A 19,904-nucleotide genomic window follows, 5' to 3' on the forward strand; every position below is an offset into this window, starting at 1 on the left:
GAGACAAAAAGCAGGTCTTCTTTCTAGACCGGGCCCTGCTGCTGAGCTGGTTACTCGCCTGTAAGAAACTTATTCACTGCCGAAACCAGTTTGGTTCAGTGGTGGAGCGTTGGTCTGCGGACTGAAAGGTCCCAGGTTCGATTCTGGTCAAGGGCTTGTACATTGGTTGTGGGGACATCCCTGGTGGGGGGTGTGCAAGAGGCAGCTGGTTGATGTGTCTCTCTCATCGACGTTTCTAGCTCTCTATCTCTCTCACTTCCTCTCTAAAAAAACCAATAAAATATATTTTAAAAAAAAGAAAAAAAGAAAAATACACTGTTCTTGAGGGAAAGTAGCGTGTATTACTTAAAAACAAACAAACAAAAAAAAAAAAACCTCATTCACCTACTGGAGGGTTCACTAGGCATAGAAACAGATTTATGTGGTCTTGGTTCTGGAGAGGTTGCAGAGTTTTAAAAATTGTTTGGACTAGTTGCCCATATGTATAAATCAGAAGGTTTCTCATGAATTATGACTTGCTGGCTTCTCTTGAAAAACTGGAAATGCTGGCATCACTGACCCGCGTTTCTGCCACAGCTGTCATGGCCAGAGTGAGTAACGGCTTCCCCCTCCAGCGGGACATGTCCCTGTAGACATTTTGTCACCATCCTCACCCAGTCGACTTTTCTGACCTTTTGAGTTCGTGGCCCTGTTTTAGGACCAGAATTAGTGCAGTTTAATAAAATTTACAAGTGATTTTTTTTTATAGTTCAAATGATGGCAGGTCAATGGCTCACTCTATGATTCTGACAAATATTTAATTCATTACAAGCAGAAGCCAAGAAGGCACGTGGAGCTTTGAGGGAATGCTCGCAGGAGGGAACCAAAGATGCTGGGGCTGCTGATGGTAATTTGACATTAACTCAGAGCCTAATGTGTCAGGTGAGGTGGGGGCCTGGACAGTTTATCTTCTGTCCCCAGAGTTAACAAGCTTCCCTCACATAACTTCCTTTGTGAATATTAAATGAATATCCTCTGGGAAGCAAATCCTCAAAAGGTCACGTTGCTAAAGAGGAAAGGTTTGCACAGCAAGGGCAGGAGGCCTTGTGTGGCTTCTCAGCTCAGTAGTAAATCTTTTATTAATTGTCCTTATTTTATTTTTCTTATTATCTTTTCTTTCTTTTAAAAAATATATTTTATTGATTTTTACAGAAAAGAAGAGAGAGGAATAGAGAGTTAGAAACATCGATGAGAGAGAATCACCGATCAGCTGCCTCTTGCACACCCACTACTGGGGATGTGCCCGCAACCAAAGTACATGCCCTTGACCAGAATGGAACCTGGGACCTTTCAGTCCGCAGGCCAAAGCTCTATCCACTGAGCCAAACTGATTTTGGCTATTTTTCTTATTATCTTATTATTCCTTTCAATTGGATATAAATAGGCAAATATTGTGAAGGAGGTATTTTTAAAAAATATATTTTTATTGATTTCAGAGAGAAGGGGGAGCAGAAAGAGGGAGAGAGATAGAGATGGAGAGATAGAAACATCAATGATGAAAGAGAATCATTGATTGGCTGCCTCCTTCTCACCCCCTTTTGGGGATTGAGCCTGCAACCTGGGCATGTGCCCTTGACTAGAATCAAACCTGAGACCCTTCAGTCCCCAGGCCGATGCTTTATCCACTGATCCAAACCAGCTAGGTAGGGGTGTCGAACTCAATCAGAAAAGGGGCCAAAATCTAAAATCCAGCCTAAATCGCGGGCCGAATGGTTTACTGAACAGTCATAAACTGTCATTGTGATGGAAACGCAGCGGAGTGCAGTGATGACAACGCGGTGCGGGCCACATTGCAAGGCCTGGCGGGACGGATTTGGCCCGCGGGCCTTGTGTTTGACACATGTGCAGCTAGGGCTGAAGGCGGTATTTTTATTTTTGCTTTTAAATACTGTAACAGAAGTCCATGAAGTGGATGCAGTCCTTTAAAAATGATGATTTCTCATGGTGATGAGGAAGATTTATTGTGATATGAACCAAACCAAATGTCCCAAGTTTTTTCTTTACTGAAAATAATTTCCTCACATCTCCCTCACAATGCTGTTTTTTTATTTTCGAACTTTACAGAAGAGAAAACCAAGGCTGAGGCTATTTAAGTGACTTGCATGCTGGGAGGACAACCTGAATGTTGTAATCAAGACTAGAACTAGGTCTTCTGATTCCTTGCTAGTGTATTATAGGGTTTGTCCTCCCTCCTCTTCCTCCTCCTCCTCCTCCTCCTTCTTCTTTGTTAATCCTCACCCGAGAGTATTTTTCCATTGATATTTTTAGGAAGTGTGGAAAAGATGGAAAGACAGAAACATCGATGTGAGAGAAACACATTAATTGGTTACTTCCTGCACATGCCCCAACCAGGGCCTGGGCTGGGGAGGAGCCTGCAACCAAGGGAATTGAAACTGGGATGCTCTATCCACTGAGCCAAACCAGCGAAGGCTGTCCTTGCTCTTCTTCAGGGAATTCCTAAATTTAAAAAAATATAGAAATAAAAAGGGAAGTAGTATAACAGTAAGAATAGTGGTTATATCTAAGGTGGAGGAGAGGGGTGTGATCTGAAAGGGATAAATAGGGGTTTGCTCAACTAGGAGGTGATTCCTTTATCACTGTAAATTATTATAAAGCCTACTTAATTTTTGCCTGGGACTGTCCCAGTTTAAGCCATAAACTAGGTTAGTTATTAATAGTACACTTTTTTCACTCTCAAAAGGGCTGTTTTAGGTGATAAATTATATGGTGAGTTTTTTTTTTTTTTTAATTATATACACCAGAGGCCTGGTGCATTGGTAGAGTCCCTCGTCCTGGCCTGTGGGAATTGGACCAAAACCAGCTCCCTGACGTCCCTGAGGGGTCCTGGATTGTGAGAGCTCTCTGGTTCTGGGTGTGTAACCTCAGAACCGTTGAATGTCTGCCCCCTGGTGGTCATTGTGCATCATAGTTTCTGGCCAGTCAGCCAGAAGGCTGATCAGTGGGTTGTTTGGGCTTTTATATACTAGTATATACATGTTTTATGCACTTTTATGTATGTTTATTATATCTAAAATTTTTTTTTAATTTAAAAAATATATCAGAAAGTCTGACCTATGATTAGGATTCTGAGAAACCTATGTTCTTTTTTTTTTTTTTTAAATCAATCTTTATTGTTCATATTATTACAAAGGTTCCTCATTTCTTCCCCCCTCCACCAGGTTCCCACCCCACCCTCTGCCCCCTTCCCCTCCCCCATTGTCCTCATCCATAGGTGCACAGTTTATGTTCAGTCTCTTTCTCCCCTCCCTCCCTTTCCCCGATAGTAAATCCCTTTTCAGATAGTAAATCAGTTACTTAGCATTTTCTCATATCAATAATACCTCCACATGCCCAAAGATACACTTCACACAAAAGACATTTCCAAATAGGTCAACCAACCTCATCCAGGCCCCGTACAAGGCACTCACAGATCAACACCCCAGCGCTATACTAACTCAACATATTCAGATCTAAGCCTTCATCACTTGATTCAGCAGACCCTCAAGTTCCCACAAAAGTTTCCTGCCATGTCTGAGAGGCAGCCTTGGGGCAGGGGCAGGCGAGGAGTGAGCTGTTCCGGGCCTGGCTGCTCCGGGCCTGGCCTCTGTTGCTCTGGTCCATGAAAAACCTATGTTCGATCTAAGATTCATGATTGCTGGACAGACCAGTGTTAGTAGCTATGATTCAGGTGTGGACTTCCTGGACATAGGGTATGATATCCCCTCTTGGTTTTCTTTGGCAGGAGAGTTATCTCTGTTTCTTTGTCCTACATGTGTTTTGGAAGTGGTGTATCCTTTAGTCCTAATTGTGAAGGTCAGTCTAAGATAATATATGAGAAAGTGCTTTGTAAACCATGGCAGGAGTTTTCCAAATCCCTAAATGGCAGGACTCCAGCACACTGCACTGGTGTCTGTCAGATAATCTTCCTCTACTTGAGCTCTTCTACTTAGAAATCTTATAGTTCCTTAGTGCCTACAGAATGAGATCTAAACTCCTAAATTTGGCATTCACACCTCCACACACCGACACCAACCAACTTTCCAACATTATTCTTGCTATTCTTCTTCAGGGAATGTATAGGACCAAGTTCAACCACACGATATTCCAAAAATGCTGCTCACTTTCCATCCTCACCCTTTTCATCAGAATGCCTTTTCCCCTTTCTTCTCTCCAATCCCTTTGTCATGGGTTGAGTATTTTTGTCCCCCTCTCTGTTCATATGCTGAAGTCCTAGCCCCTGTGTGACTGTAGTTGGGGATAGGGCCTCTAAGAAAGTAATGAAGGTCAAATGAGGTCGGAAGGGTGGAGCCTGATCCAATAGGATTAGTGTTTTTATAAGAAGAGATACCAGAGAGCTTTTATACTCTCCACACTCACATTCAGAGGAAAGGCCGTATCTGTGAGCCGGGAAGAGAGCTCTCACTACAAACAGACCCTGCAGGAACTTGATCTGGGACTTCTGGCCTCCAGAACTATGAGAAGGTACATTTCTGTTGTTTAAGCCACCTAGCCTATGATATGTTGTTATGGCAGCTCACACAGACTAAGATACGCTTCTTGGAATAGCTCTTACGTCTGCATATTTGTCAAGGACCAACTCAAAAACCATAAAACTTTCAATTCCTCCACTTTATTTGTACTTCTTTTTTAAGACATCTGCTCTTTTATCCTGTAATATGGAGTTATTTAGTACGTTTCCTAATCTCCTTACAGGTACATTTTGGGGTAACCTCTGATTCATAAGGAACAACAACAGCCTGTAATTATTGGAATGGAGAGTCTAGGTCAGTGGTCAGCAAACTCATTAGTCATCAGAGTGGCAAATCGCAGCTCGCAAGCCACATGTGGCTCGCGAGCCGCAGTTTGCCTACCACTGTCTTAGTGGAACTAAAAATAGAATTTTTTCCACTGAGGTTGACATACTGTTTATTTATACATGGGGAGTTTGACTTCTTTTAAAAAAATATATATTTTATTGATTTTTTTACAGAGAGGAAGGGAGAGAAACATTGACCAGCTGCCTCCTACACATTCCCTCACTGGGGTTGTGCCCGCAACCAAGGTACATGCCCTTGACCTAAATCTAACCCGGGACCCTTCAGTCCACAGGCCAACACTCTATCCACTGAGCCAAACCGGTTTCGGCTTTACTTCTTATTGGAGTAGAATTTTTGCTTGCTTCAGAGGATGTAGAAAAAAGTCCAGGGAAATGAAATCAGGTGGTACTGAGAAACCGGCATTTTATGACTGGAGTCCTAATCATAACTTAAAGCTCTGGGATGGAACTACAATTAAAAGACTTTTAGGTCTGATGCCATGCCTTCCCAAGATCCCTACTGTGGACATGGGAGCTTATCCATGCAGATGAGGAAATTAAACAGCCTCTCTTCCCTTTAGTATCTAGGGAAGGATTCTGGCAAGCGAGAGTCAGGGAAGAGAGAACTAGAGAGAATGTTAGGGAAGGTGTTTGCTAGGAGGTTTTGGCTTTACCTACATGACTTGCTTAGGGTCAAAGTCAGAACCTACCTATGATTAGATCTTTGCAGCAACCATTTAGCAATCTTGGATCTCCTATAGGTGTTTTGGAGGTGAAATATGCTCAGAATTCAGGTGTGTGTTTTTTTGTTTTGTTTAAAAAAAACCATTTTATTGATGTTTTTACAGAGAGGAAGGAAAAAGGATAGAGTTAGAAACATCAATGAGAGAGAAACATCGATCAGCTGCCTTTTGCACACCCCTTACTGGGGATGTGCCCACAACCTAGGTACATGCCCTTGACCAGAATCGAACCTGGGACCTTTCAATCCACAGGCCAATGCTCTATCCACTGAGCCAAATTGATTTTGGCAGAATTCAGGGTTTTATTGTGTTTTTTCTTCCAGATTGAAAAAGTGATCCCTAGAAGAAAATGTTGCCCTTGTCCTCCATTCATCCAGATGAACAGATTGGAAGCCTCTGGAAGTCACCGTAAGCCTGCACCAGCAGCCCCTCACTAAAGAAAGGGTAACTCTGTCACTAAAAATCCTCCAAACCTGAGGGAAGATCCCCTTTGCGAAGGAAAAATTGCTTGGCTGTACATGACCAATATGATCCCTCTACCCAGTATAAACATTACTCAGCAATCCCCTATGAGCTTGAGTTTGGTTTATTTTATATTGTAAAATGTCCTGAATTTCTAACTTGCTTCTAAATTGCTGAATGCCACACTTTCCTGACCATTCTAGGCTTCTCTGAAATGCACAGGAAATGTCTGTATGTTTGGCAAACTCTCCCCCACCCTGTTCTCCACACTCATCCCAAAAGTGTGCATTCAGCATTTGAAAGCTTTTAATCATCTTCCCTCTCAGCTCCCTTAAACACACTTGTACTCACACTTTTTATGAAGTTAAAAGTTTCATTTTTAATCAGCTGACTTAGAAGGAACATATCTATCCTTAACCTTTGTCAGATATTCCTAAAAAGCTTTATTTTCCCCTTCTAATCTTCAATAATGCTATTTTAAAAAAATGCATGCCAAGTCTGTGAATCCATTTAAAAATATTTTTATTGATTTCAGAGAGTAAGGGCGAGGGAGAGAGAGATAGAGACATCAATGATGAGAGAGAATCATTGATGGGCTGCTTCCTACATGCCCCCTACGGGGATCGAGCCCGCAGTCCAGGCATGTGCTCTGAATGGGAATTGAACTGTAACCTCCTGTTCATATGTTGGCATGCAACTACTGATCCAAGCGAGCTGGGCTCTGAATCCATGTTTTAAAAATATGAACTTATTTTTCAATATAGAAGTATGAGAATTAGAGGTAGGGAAGCAGCACCAGAAGTTGAAGGTCTAAAAGCTAGAATTGGGACATTACTTGAAATAATCAGGATGAATATTATTTTATTTATTTTATTTCTTTATTTTTTATTTTTTATTTTATTTTTTATTTTTTTGCCCTGTCTGGTGTATTCAGTGGTTAGGGCATTGGCCCGTTGTACCAAAAGGTTGTGGGTTTGATTTCTGGTCAAGGGCATGCACCTGGGTTGCAGGTTGATCCCTAGTTACTGTTGGGAGGCAACCAATGGAAGTGTCTCTCCCATATCAATATTTCTCTCTCTTTCCCCCTCTCTCCTCCTTTCCACTCTCTCTAAAAATCAATGGGAAAAATATCTTTGGGTGAGGATTGACAAAAAAAATTTTTTAAAAATTTAAAAATATATATTTTATTGATTTTTTTACAGAGAGGAAGAGAGAGGGACAGAGCCAAAAACATTGATGAGAGAGAATCATCGATCAGCTGCCTCTTGTACACCCCCTACTGGGGATGTGCCCGCAACCAATGTACATGCCCTTGCCCGGAATCGAACCTGGGACCCCTCAGTCCCCAGGTCGAAGTTCCATCCACTGAGCCAAACCGGTTTCGGCAAAATTACATGTTTTTTTATTTTTAAATATATTTTATTGATTTTTTACAGAGAGGAAGGGAGAAGGACAGAGAGCTAGAAACATCGATGAGGGAGAAATATCGACCAGCTGCCTCCCACACATCCCCTACCGGGGATGTGCCCGCAACCAATGTACATGCCCCTGACCGGAATCGAACCTGGGACCTTTCAGTCCGCAGACCGACGCTCTACCACTGAGCCAAACCGGTTTGGGCCAATAAACTAAATTAAGGAAAACAAATCAGAGATGTTGTAGAGGGACTGTTTGTTTACAAGTTAAAAAAAAAAAGAAAAAAAAAAGTGGCCTTTGGCCCTGGCTGGTGTGGTTGGTTGGCACATCATCCCATGCACCGAAGGGTCTCAGGTTCGATTCCTGGTCAGGGCACATACCCAGGTTGAGGGTTGGATCCCATGTTGGGGCATGTATGGGAGGCAACCGATAGGTGTTTCTCTCTCACATCGATGCTTCTCTCTCTCTCTCTCTCAAAATATACAAAAACAAACATATTCTCTTAAAAAAAAGTAAAAGTGGCCTTTGTGTACTCTTAAAGGAGGTGACCGAGGGGCTGTGGTGACATCTGAGGGAAAAGAGGCCCAGGCACAGGAAACAAGAGCAGGTGCACAGGCTTCCAGGGGAGCATCCCAGCGAGAATGAGAACCTGCCAGGAGGATCTGGCTGGGGCAGCAGGTGATAAGGCCAGAGGAGTCAAAGGAGGCAGCAGACCCTTAGAGCCTTGTCAGAAAATGTAGGTACTGTGGCTTTTAGTCATGTGAGATGGGAAGTCCAGAGGAGAATTTCAAACAAGGGAGCAAACAGTATCGGATTTAAGGAGACCACTGAATGCTGGATTGAGAAGGTAAGGGGGCAGGTGTAGAAGAGGAGAGGCCAGTGAGAAGGCCACTGCATCATCCCTCCCAGAAATTGGTAAAATGTTTGACTGGTTTGCAAGGGAAGAAAATATGCTTTCAGAATAAAAAAAGGAAACAATTATTTTTTAGATGTTAAAGTTGCAAGAAAAAGATCAATTGTCAATTATTCTGCTACCATATCTCCCCCAGACACTGTGGGCTGGGGAATCCCAGGGAGCTAGGTCTTCAGGGTTTTTTTTTCTGCTGAGGGATGCTGAACCTAGTGCGATGAGGTGTGTGCGATTAAGAATGTGCCTTTAGTTCTGGCAGGTGTGGCCCAGTTCCCTCAGGGCACATGCTCTGGTTTCATGTTTGGTCCCCTCGCATCTCTCTCTCTCTCTCCCCCCTCTCTCTCACCTTTCTCTCCCTCCTCTTCCTCCTCCTCCTTTAAAGTCAATTTCAAAAACATAAAATAGAACCTTCATGTGTCTACTCTCTCCCATTTCCCAGACTTGCCTGGTGCTTGTTGGAAATAGACTCCCGGGTCCTATCCTTTCAGTAAGTGTGCGAGGGGGTTCATGGAATATATACTTTCAGCAAGACTATCAGTAGATTATTTGGAAGATGGGGAAATTACTCAATTCTAATCCCACGCGTTACACACCCTCCGGGGGTTTGGGGCACACTAGGGAAAGCGCTGCAGAGCACCCAGACTGCCGGCAGGTGGCGGCACCTGACCGCGAGCTGCAGAGAGCGCGCGTCCTTCAGGGGAGACGCGAAAAGCTCCAGGAGAGCTGGTCAGCCCGAGGCCGGGCCGCCCGGCCGCCGCCAGTCTCGGTTGGAGCGGGCGTGCAAGACTAGAGGAGGGGGCCGCGGCCGGCGCCCCGGCTTCATTCTAATCTAGGCTAAAGCGCCTCTGAAGCCGTGCCTAGTGTGCTGCCGGGGCGGGAAGACGCAGCCCTCTCTTCACCGGCACCCAACACTGGGGCGCTCCCACCCGGTGCAGCGAGTGAGTAACCAGCCGCCTCGCGCCTCCCGACTTGAGTCCGATCGAGTTAAACCAAATGCCTGGTTCTACTACTGAGGCTCCCCGGGGAACCGCTAGCCCGCGGACCGCCCCTTTTCATTGGCAGTCGGACGGGAGGCCCCGCCCCTCTCATTCAGCTCTCTCCTGTGACTGGTTCTCGGGGCCGGCTGGCCACGCCTCCTCCCCTCGCACATACACAAGAGTCACGCGCCTTTCGGTAGGAAACTTGGCGTGCTGAGGAGGACCGCGGCCCTCAGCTCCCCGCCCCTCGCCTCGCCATTGGCCCGCGGCTCGGCTCGCGGCCACGCCCCCATTCCAGCCCCCTGGCTGGGAGGGCGGGCGCCCGCTCCTGATTGGCTGGCCAGCCTGCCTCTCGTGGGAGCGCCTGGCGCTGTCTCCTCCCTCTCTCCCCCCTCCCGCGCCCGCGAGCCTCCAGGTTCCTCAGCCGGCCCGCGCCGGGTCAGTGTCAGTCAGGGAGGCGCGCTGCCGAGCGCCGGGTGCAGACGCTCCATTGCAGTCTCGTTCAGGGGCCGGCGCCTGCACTCGCGCCGCCGCCGGGTGGGAAGGATGAAGCCGCAGCTACAGCAGCCACCCTATGATTGGCTGTGGCTCTTGTGAACCCGGAGTAAAGATGGCGGGCGGGCAGGCAGTCGCCGCACTGCCCACTAGGAAGATGGCGGCGCGCCGCAGCCTCAGCGCCCGCGGCCGGGGGGTCCTGCAGGCGGCGGCCGAACGGCTGCTGCCGCTGCTGCTGCTGAGCTGCTGCTGCGGCGCGGGCGGCTGCGCGGCGGCGGGCGAGAGCGAGGAGACGGTGATCATCGGGTTGCGGCTGGAGGACACGAACGACGTGTCGTTCATGGAAGGGGGGGCGCTGCGGGTGAGCGAGCGGACTCGGGTCAAGCTGCGGGTGTACGGGCAGAACATCAACAACGAGACGTGGTCCCGCATCGCCTTCACCGAGCACGAGCGGCGGCGCCACGGCCCCGGCGAGCGCGGGCTGGGGGGCCCCGCGCCGCCCGAGCCGGACAGCGGCCCCCAGCGCTGCGGCATCCGCACGTCCGATATCATCATCCTGCCCCACATCATCCTCAACCGCCGGACCTCGGGCATCATCGAGATAGAGATAAAGCCGCTGCGGAAGATGGAGAAGAGCAAGTCCTATTACCTGTGCACGTCGCTGTCCACGCCGGCCCTGGGCACCGGCGGCGGCCCGGGGTCCGCGGGGGGCACCGTCGGGGGCAAAGGCGGCTCCGGGGTGGCCGGGCTGCCGCCGCCCCCGTGGGCCGAGACCACCTGGATCTACCACGACGGCGAGGACACCAAGATGATCGTGGGCGAGGAGAAGAAGTTCCTGCTGCCCTTCTGGCTGCAGGTGATCTTCATTTCGTTGCTCCTGTGCCTGTCGGGCATGTTCAGCGGCCTCAACCTGGGGCTCATGGCCCTGGACCCCATGGAGCTGCGCATCGTGCAGAACTGCGGCACCGAGAAGGAGAAGAACTACGCCAAGCGCATCGAGCCCGTGCGCCGGCAGGGCAACTACCTGCTGTGCTCGCTGCTGCTGGGCAACGTGCTGGTCAACACCACGCTCACCATCCTGCTGGACGACATCGCCGGCTCCGGCCTGGTGGCCGTGGTGGTCTCCACCATCGGCATCGTCATCTTCGGCGAGATCGTGCCCCAGGCCATCTGCTCCCGCCACGGCCTGGCCGTGGGCGCCAACACCATCTTCCTCACCAAGTTTTTCATGATGATGACCTTCCCCGCTTCTTACCCGGTCAGCAAGCTGCTGGACTGCGTCCTGGGCCAGGAGATAGGCACCGTCTACAACCGGGAGAAGCTGCTGGAGATGCTGCGGGTTACGGACCCCTACAACGACCTCGTCAAGGAGGAGCTGAACATCATCCAAGGGGCGCTGGAGCTGCGCACCAAGACGGTGGAGGACGTGATGACCCCCCTCCGGGACTGCTTCATGATCACCGGGGAAGCCATCCTGGACTTCAACACCATGTCGGAGATCATGGAGAGCGGCTACACGCGCATCCCGGTGTTCGAGGGGGAGCGCTCCAACATCGTGGATCTGCTCTTCGTGAAAGACTTGGCCTTCGTGGATCCGGATGACTGTACTCCCCTGAAAACCATCACTAAGTTTTATAACCACCCCTTGCACTTTGTTTTCAATGACACCAAGTTGGACGCTATGCTGGAGGAATTTAAGAAAGGTGGGAGATTTTGGTATCTTTCCTTGGCTTGCTCTTTCTCTCTCTCCACCCTCTCCCTCCCTGCTTGAGTCCTCAACCCTCAGACCAACCCCCCAAGGCGAGTTGACCGGAATTTCTCCTCTTTCTGAATGACAAAAGTTGAAAGGGTGGCATGGATTGGGGGATGGGTTGAACTAGGAAGCGCTTCTAGGTTCTTTCAAAGCACAAGACTGCCATCCCTTGCTCCCCCCCCCCCCCCCCATAAAAAAAACAACGCAGGCTTCCTATTTTCTGTGCATGATACTCCTCCGGCTCTCTGGTCTTCAGTGCTCTGCTGCATTCATTGCCATGGTTCTGAGTGGGTAGGCGAAAGGAGGGGGCGGCTAATGCCATGCTCTGCCATTAGGTTGACATGTACTAATCGCAGGCATTTGGTAAAACACTTAAATAGCTTTTCTAAACTCAATGCAATCCCTTTCCTCCTCCTTGAACATTCACTGACGTTTCAGAGATTGGAAGTTGCATTTTCAATAGCTTCTGTGCCTGGTTGCCGGGTGACCTGTGGGGGAAGGAAGATTGAGGTCTGCCTTTGATGCTAGGGGGTGGGATAAACCGGTGTCACACACACAAAAAATTCACTCATTTGGATGTGACTTGCCTTAACTAGAAAAGAGGTTTTTTAAAACACTAAAGTACTTTATTAATATATAACTTGGAAAGACTAGAGGTAAGTTAACCTTTTATGAGGCTATAACTTCTTCACTCTTTGTCTAGCATTCTTCACTCTTTGTTTATATTTACCTGACACCGAATAAAATTTCCCAAATCAAGTGTGGTTTTGGCAGAAAACGATAGCTTTTAACAATGGGATGAATCCCTTTATTATGGCTTATTTGTTCCTTGAGTTTTTCCGGTGTAAACGTGTTCCTTTTAACCTTGAGCACCCGGTACGTTAAATTGCAGTATGCCTCCAAGTCAGCATCCACTTTACGGGGAGAGTTTTAACAGGGAAGGGAAGTGCGGGGTCTGAGGCGCTCTCTTTTCTTGCATTGTGGTCTTTTGCTTGTTTGTTTGTTTTACCATATAATGTACAATTAAATAGCAAGTCATACCATTATTACCGAACTTCTGCCTTTAAGAAGTTTCCATTAAATAGCTTGTGTCCTTATTTGAAAACCAAGGGATGTTGAGTTTTTAAATTGCGTATGCATATATTAAAATGTCTATATAAACTTTGTAAACCTGATAATCCTCAAAACTAAGTTTTCCTTCTTCAAATAGAATCTTGATCACAGATATTGGTCTCTCCACTGAAAAAGACCACGTGTCAGGGGGACAGCTCACTGTATGTGACGACGATCTCAGCACACTTACTGAGTGTGTGGTTGTCCTAATTCCATTTTCCTGCCTGAATGGGGTCCTCTCTGGAAGAGGACCACATTGCAGTAATTTTCAGATAAAGGAATAGAGCAGAATGTGCTTCTGAGATTGGTAATTTGCATTTAAAAGCAGGAGGAGATTCTTCTGGGTTCTTAAACAGTCAAAAGAAACTGTCCATTATCTCTAGATGACAGAGCTACTTTTGGCCATGGCATTATTCTTTCCCTGCCGAGTTGTTAATTAGACCATCTAACCAGTCTCTTTCATTTTGTAGTAATATCTGTAATACAGGAGGATATCTTTAAATGCTCGAAAATGCCTGTGAAATACTTGATTTTCTTTCTGTTGTTAGATTTCCCAATATTTAGACAGAGAACTTATTCTCTGTGTGTTTTTTTTATTGAGTTTTTGCACATCTGATGGAGTGATAGCCATGTGTACTCCCTGCAGAAGCCTTTAATTCGCTTATGTATCTTTTTTCTTTGAAATCTAGTTCTGTACCTCACAACTCATTAAAGCCTGCTCCTAACTCAAAATTTCAAAATTGCATTTTTGTTGAAATTTGGTTTTGGCTGTCCTTGAACAGTTTTCCTGACTGATTTATTTTCATGAGGAACTCGTCTCTCCCCCCATCCCCACCCCACCCCACCCCCACCCCCTAAATGATCTCTCAGTATTTTTGAAACATATTAAGTAATTGAAGGAGTAATATTTTCTCTTGAATTCTAAAAAAATAATAATGCACAAGATTTTATTTTTGCCCTTAGCCAGAGTAATGTATTTAGTCAAGGAGACAGTACAAGTTAAAGGTCCATTTAAGCTAGAGGCATGTTTGGAAGAATGGAAAAAGTTGCACTTAGGAAATTTGAGCCATGACCTTAAAAGGGTAGAATGGGCAGGTGTTACTTAAACTCTGGGAATAACTGATTTTTCACCTTTTTTTGGTCTTTTTAAAAAAATATGTTTTTATTGATTTTCAGAGCCAGAGGAAGACAGACAGAAACGTCCATGAGAGAGAGACATCCTCTTGCCTTTTGCACATCTCCTAGTGGGTTTTCTTCAACCTGGGCATGTGTCCAAATCAGGAATTGAATCGTGGACCTCTTGGTTCAATGGGTTGATGCTCAATTACTGAGCAACCCCAACCAGGCTCTTGATATTTTTTGATGAGTTTGGTCACTTTAGCCTTACTAATAGCTGTGTGTGAGTTAAAATATTTCACCTGATTGCTTTCTTCTTCATTTTCTAACTCAATTACGAAACAATGCAAATAGTCAACTGTTGTTTTTCCTCTATTGAACAGAGTGGTGTGTGGGTTGGACTTCTTATGCTTCTCTTTCTCTCTTTCTCCTAACAGTACCAACTATTAACTCGCCGAAACTGGTTAGATCATGAAAATTGTCCTTCCCAATGAAGAATGTCTGCATTGAAGCCTTTCCTGTGTATAGTTGTAGGTTATTAGTCTGAAGTATTCTTTACTAAGGAGGGGGGAAGTTCCTGTAATGTGAAAGAAATGAAAAACTACCTTTTTATGAGTATACGGGAATGTCTTTTTTCAAATGATTAGAACTTTTGTCTGGCTGCCAGGAAACTCAGCTTTACTTGAGGTTGAAAGACAGTATCATGCTAATTTTACAGCTAGCTTATTATTATTGCTTATTTCCTCTGTGCCAGCTATAAGGCTGAATGCTTTACATGAATCACCTTGTTTAAGTTTTGTAATAACAGTGTGAAGCATTCTCTCCGCTTACAAACGAGGAAGTCGAGGTTTAGTTTAAGTGACTTATTCAAGGTCACATGGTAATTTGTTGATTTGGGATTTTAACACAGGTCTGTGTGACAGGCAACCTTGTGCTCTTAACCACACTATTATGCTGGCCCCCTGGATCTGATTTTACATTTCTATTTTAATTGAGTGTAAGGTTTGGTCAAAACATTGCCTCAGAGCCTGCTGGGTGACAGACCGAGAAATGTACTTATGCATATGTCTGACTTTAAACTCAGTGCTTCTGTGATGTTGTACAAAGTAGTTGGTGTCCCCACTTTTGCCATTAAAGCAAATCACTTTTTGGCCTGTGTGCCAGACTAGTAACTAATTAGTATTTCCACGTCAAGCATCAAGATTCGTTTGGAACATGGTTGATACTAACCTAGTGTATCAGTATGTAGCGCTTTAAGGGAGCTACTCTGCACTGTTTTCCTAATAGCTCAAGTATGTGGTAATGTTTTACTCTTAGTTCTTTATCTGTTTGTGTGGCAAGAGTGATTTAAACGCCCTTTTGTGTTTTAATCTTGATTTTATTGACCCTTCTTGTAGCCACCTATGTGATAGTTGCTCACCCATGAACATCCTTTGCAGCTCTGCCCCTCTGCACTCCATGCAATCAGGCTCTCTCTCTTTTTCTTTTTGTTATTTTGTTACTTATACATTTAAATAAGACAATACAAGTAAATCCCACTAGAAGATTATGGGAATTTTAGAGGAGTGGTCTATGGTGTTGCGGAAGGAAGGGCTAAATTAAAGATTGCTACCTTTGTGTGTGGAAAGCATTCTACAGGCTTTGATTTACTAAAACCTTCCTAACATATTGGGGGCTCTTAGCCACCTAGTTGCTGACACTGTTGAATTTGAAGCATTAGTAACCAGTTATTGTTCTTTTGTTTTTTACTTTTAGCTTTGAAACAGTTGCATTCCAGTATTACTGAGCAGTTTTATAGCTACTAGGGACTTAGCCAGACTGTTTTCTAGCTATTTCTTAGCTAGGAACAGGTGGAATCACCAGATAATGTTGTTCTTCAAGGGAAGAATGCAGTGTATAGTTTTCACTTAAAATATTAGGTGTACAATTCTCTCTTCCTACAACACAAGTCCTTCCATATTAATGTGCTGAGAGTATAATATTAAGAACTTTGTTTTCACCACCAAATAAAGTATTCCACTTGCCTAGTATCTAGGAGAATATTTTCATGGGTGTTTATAAGGTATGAATGGTATTGGGGTTGGGAGATGGGCATATTTGTTAATATGTTTATTAATTTTTAGAACATCCTTATGAAATATCCAGATACTATAGAATCAGAGTTGGAAGGACAGGTAGTTCAAGGATCACTTAGTCTAGTGCTGGCAAAACTTACCAAATGGTAAGAATTACCCAGATCACTTTTTTTCTTCTTATTGTAAGTTGTTTTTTATAAGATAATTTACAAATATCTTGCTGTCCTTAGTAATTTAAGCAATGGACCAATAATTTCTTCTGACCAGGACAGCAGTAAGCTAAAAACAAAATCAACTGGCTGAATTTTCCTCCTTCACTGCTTGTCTGAGGATGAAACTTGATTTTCATTAATCCAGAGCTACAGCACCAGAGACATTTCAATCAACTCCTTTGTGATGACAGCCTGGGGGGTGTAGTTGAAAGTCAAAGTCAATTTGCTGATCAGGTCAAGACACATTCTCGCTCTTATTGCCCATGGCTGTCATCCTGGCACTTTGCTCACTTAGAGTGGATTCCTTCACAGAACAGTAGATGAAGTTGGTCAGGTGGTATTCCTGGTAATTCTGTAGCCCGTCAGCATCAGTGTCATCCTGGATATTCATGCTCTCAGCACTTGCAGTGAATGGTATTGAAAAAAAATAAAAAAAAGGGCTTTTCTTCTGTTTTGTAGGAGATGAGAGACTTGAATCAAAGATGATAGGCCCTTCATCATACTCATACCCAGAATTTAGTAATTACAGGGCAATGACTGACACATCTCTGAAAGTAGGGAGTTTTCTTCTCTTTTCTTTGAATGTCAGCACAAACTGGTGAGAATGAGTCCTATGACGTATACCCCTAATTTTATCACCACTTTCAATAATCTTCTTTCCTGGCTCACGGCGTAGCCATTAATTACACTTTTCATCTGTTTAGTAGCCCCTCTGACTGAGGACACACCAATAAGGAGCTGTCTCTTATCTTCAGGCACCTTAATATTCTCCTTTCATACAGAGCCAAAGATCCTGTTCCATCCATTCGAGCTGCTTTCAACTTCCTTTCAGCTCGGGCATATTTTGCTGCTGCTGCCATTTTAATAGATTATAATTTTCTGGATGTTTTTGATTGACTTCAGTCACCTGGTAATTTCTTTCCAAGTTGCCTATTTTGAACTTGGGTCCATTGTGGTTGTATAGCCTGTGCAAAGACCTCCAACGACACCCAGGAAGAAAAAATGGTGGTACTGGCCCCTCACTTACTAAGTATAAGGTCCTAGGCCTCCTTCAGGGACCTCCTGAACATTACAGAATCTCTAGGAAAGGGGGCTTGGAATCCAGATTGTTAACAGTTACCTCAGAGTAATTCTTTTATTTATATATATATATATATATATATATATATATATATATATATATATATTATATAAATAATATATATAAAGTAATTCTTTTATATATATATTTTATTGATTTTTTACAGAGAGGAAAGGAGAGGGATAGAGAGTTAGAAACATCGATGAGAGAGAATCATCGATCAGCTGCCTCTTGTACACCCCCTACTGGGGATGTGCCCGCAACCCAGATACATGTCCTTGACCGGAATCAAACCCGGGACCTTTCAGTCTACAGGCTGACGCTTTATCCACTGAGCCAAACCGGTTTTGGCACCTCAGAGTAATTCTTATGATTAGGTGACTTTAGGAGACATTGGTCTAGTCCAGTGGTTGGCAAACCGCCGCTCTTGAGCCACATGGACATTTAGTCTAGTCCAGTGGTTGGCAAACTCATTAGTCAACAGAGCGGTTTGCCGACCACTGGTCTAGTCAACCTCTTAAATAAGGAAAGTAGACCCTGAGAAGGAGAGAATGTTAAATGGCTTGCTTAGGGCTACCCACCTAAGTAGTAGCATCAATAGGACTGGAACCCACATCCCCGAACTGACTCTAGATTGGAGTTTTTTCAACTCTGACAAGAAGGCCTCCTGGCCCCAAGTTGAAGGTACCTGCATCACTGAAATGATCTGTGTCATTGAAAAAGCAAATATGCAGGTTTGCCGTTGATCTTGTGATTTTGATGTCAGTATTTTTGGTATCTTGGATTCAAGACATCTTTGACAGGCATTTTGTTACATAGATAATAAGTTTGATTGTGTGAGCTTGTTTTATTTTTAGCTTACTTTGAGTTTTTTTACTTTGCTGAGATCAGATTAGGAGGGTATTTTAGGAAATATCTTGCTTTCCTGAAGGCTCAGGTAGTTAAATGTCAGATATTTCTTTTGAGTTAACTTGGTTTGGATATTCTTGAATCGTGAATCATTTCTGGTTGTTTCTTCTATGAAAAGTAGTGAAGATTGGATTTGGGACTATAGGCTGCAACTTCTTTATCTCTTGTAATTTTGGTTCACATGCAAGTCTGTAAAATTTCCATTGACATACTCATCAAAGCACTTGAAGTATGTGTCCCATTCATGCATCTATGTGCCCTTTTCCCCAAGCTTTTTATAATGTAACCTAAATTCTTCCAGAGAATCATGTCTGGTTTTTGGCGGTTATTTGTGTTAATAGGATCACAGAAGCCTGGGCATAGCCTTTTAGGTCTGGGGACACCATAATTAATTACCAGCTCTGACTTAGTATGCTCTGGATGAAACAGGGAAATACTTTGTATTGCTTTTTCTCTTGGTTTTCATGGGGGTTGCATACCACCTGCGCCCTCTCATACGGGACCCCAGAATTACTTAAGTTCTGAAACATTCCAAACTACTGTGAAGGATTGGTTAATTTCAATTAGTATCAGCAAACCTAAACACAACTGAAAATATGATTAGTAAGGAAAAAATAAAAAACAGATTGAGCCAATGTAATATCTTATGGTTCAATTTGCTTTTGAAATTAAAAATTTAAGAACAAACCTCTGGACTCTAATTAGATATTTACTTTAGTTACGTATAAAGTAGCATATTTCTGAAGGACACCCTTTCCTCTAAATGCATGTATTTTATTGGTATAGTAAACTTCAACTTCTATAAGATTTGCTTGGCATATGAGGAATATTGTTAAACTACATACATGGAAATGGCCAATTATGATTGAAAACAGTTTAATTTAGTTTTGTCTTTTTATCTTCCTTTTCTCAGAATGAGCAAACAAGAACCCCCAGTCCTACCAACACAGAAAAGGAGAGACAATAGAAGCAAGCATTCTTTATCATCATCACACAGAGGCAACTCCAGAATGTCTCTTGAGAGGGATTTTATAGGGACTGCGGGCTTTGGAAGGCAGAGCCCTCTATAGATGATATGTTTGTTGGTTGGCTGTGGGGTTGGCTGATGGAGATGATGGGGGAGCTAGTCCTCTCCCTATTTTACATTAGTGCTACCACTGATCATAAACACTGCTGTAATGCTGGTGAGATCCTCATTTCTTCAAACTTTACATCCCCCTTGCTGTCAGACTTAGAACAGAATGTTTCTCTTTTTGAATTCACATCTTGTGGGAAGGATACCACCTGCTAATACAAAGATTAAGAATCACAGTTGGCCCTAACCGGTTTGACTTAGTAGATAGAGCGTCAGACTGTGGACTGAAGGGTCCCAGGTTCGATTTGGGTCAAGGGCATGTGCCTTGGTTGCAGGCACATTCCCAGTAGGGAGTGTGTAGGAGGCAGCTGAATCAATGTTTCTCTCTCATTGATGTTTCTAACTCTCTTATCCTTCTCCCTCTCCATCCCTCCCTGTAAAAAAAAAAAAAAAAAAAAAATCAATAAAGTAGATTTAAAAAAAAAAAAGAAAAGAAAAAAACAAAACAAAAAAGAAGAAGCCCGGCTGGCGTGACTCAGTGGTCGAGCATCGACCTATGAGCAGGGAGGTCACGATTCAATTCCTGTACCTGGGTTGTGGGCTGGATTCCCAGAGGGGGACTTACAGGAGGTGGCCAGTCAATGATTCTCATCATTGATGTTTCTCTCTCTTTCCCTCTCCCTTCCTTTCTCGAAAGTCAACAAAAGTATAT

The 19,904-nt window shown here is 44.4% G+C and overlaps 2 protein-coding genes and 1 pseudogene across 5 annotated transcripts in view; 2 read left to right on the forward strand and 1 right to left on the reverse strand.

Annotated features, from left to right (window-relative positions):
- The window catches only part of BORCS7 (BLOC-1 related complex subunit 7), a 32,507-nt gene extending 26,339 nt beyond the window's left edge, over nucleotides 1-6,168 (forward strand). The window contains exon 7 of the transcript XR_004987985.2: nucleotides 5,922-6,168. The gene's annotated coding sequence lies outside the window, so the exon portion shown is untranslated. The remainder of the gene's footprint in view (nucleotides 1-5,921) is intronic.
- A 3,483-nt stretch (nucleotides 6,169-9,651) lies between these two features.
- The window catches only part of CNNM2 (cyclin and CBS domain divalent metal cation transport mediator 2), a 94,231-nt gene continuing 83,978 nt past the window's right edge, over nucleotides 9,652-19,904 (forward strand). The window contains exons 1-2 of one of the 4 annotated variants that reach the window (XM_036437854.2): nucleotides 9,652-11,561; nucleotides 19,031-19,408. In XM_036437854.2, coding sequence (XP_036293747.1) covers nucleotides 9,938-11,561; nucleotides 19,031-19,035 — 1,629 coding nt within the window. In that variant the 5' untranslated portion in view covers nucleotides 9,652-9,937 and the 3' untranslated portion in view covers nucleotides 19,036-19,408. Of the gene's footprint in view, nucleotides 11,562-19,030; nucleotides 19,409-19,904 lie in introns of those variants that run through there. The other 3 variants (XM_045582047.1, XM_036437851.2, XM_036437852.2) reach the window with 3 other exon arrangements.
- Nucleotides 16,095-17,256, reverse strand: LOC118718924 (annotated as a pseudogene).

This window comes from Pipistrellus kuhlii, unplaced genomic scaffold (assembly GCF_014108245.1).
Source record: "Pipistrellus kuhlii isolate mPipKuh1 unplaced genomic scaffold, mPipKuh1.p scaffold_m20_p_15, whole genome shotgun sequence".
Lineage (NCBI taxonomy): Eukaryota > Metazoa > Chordata > Mammalia > Chiroptera > Vespertilionidae > Pipistrellus > Pipistrellus kuhlii.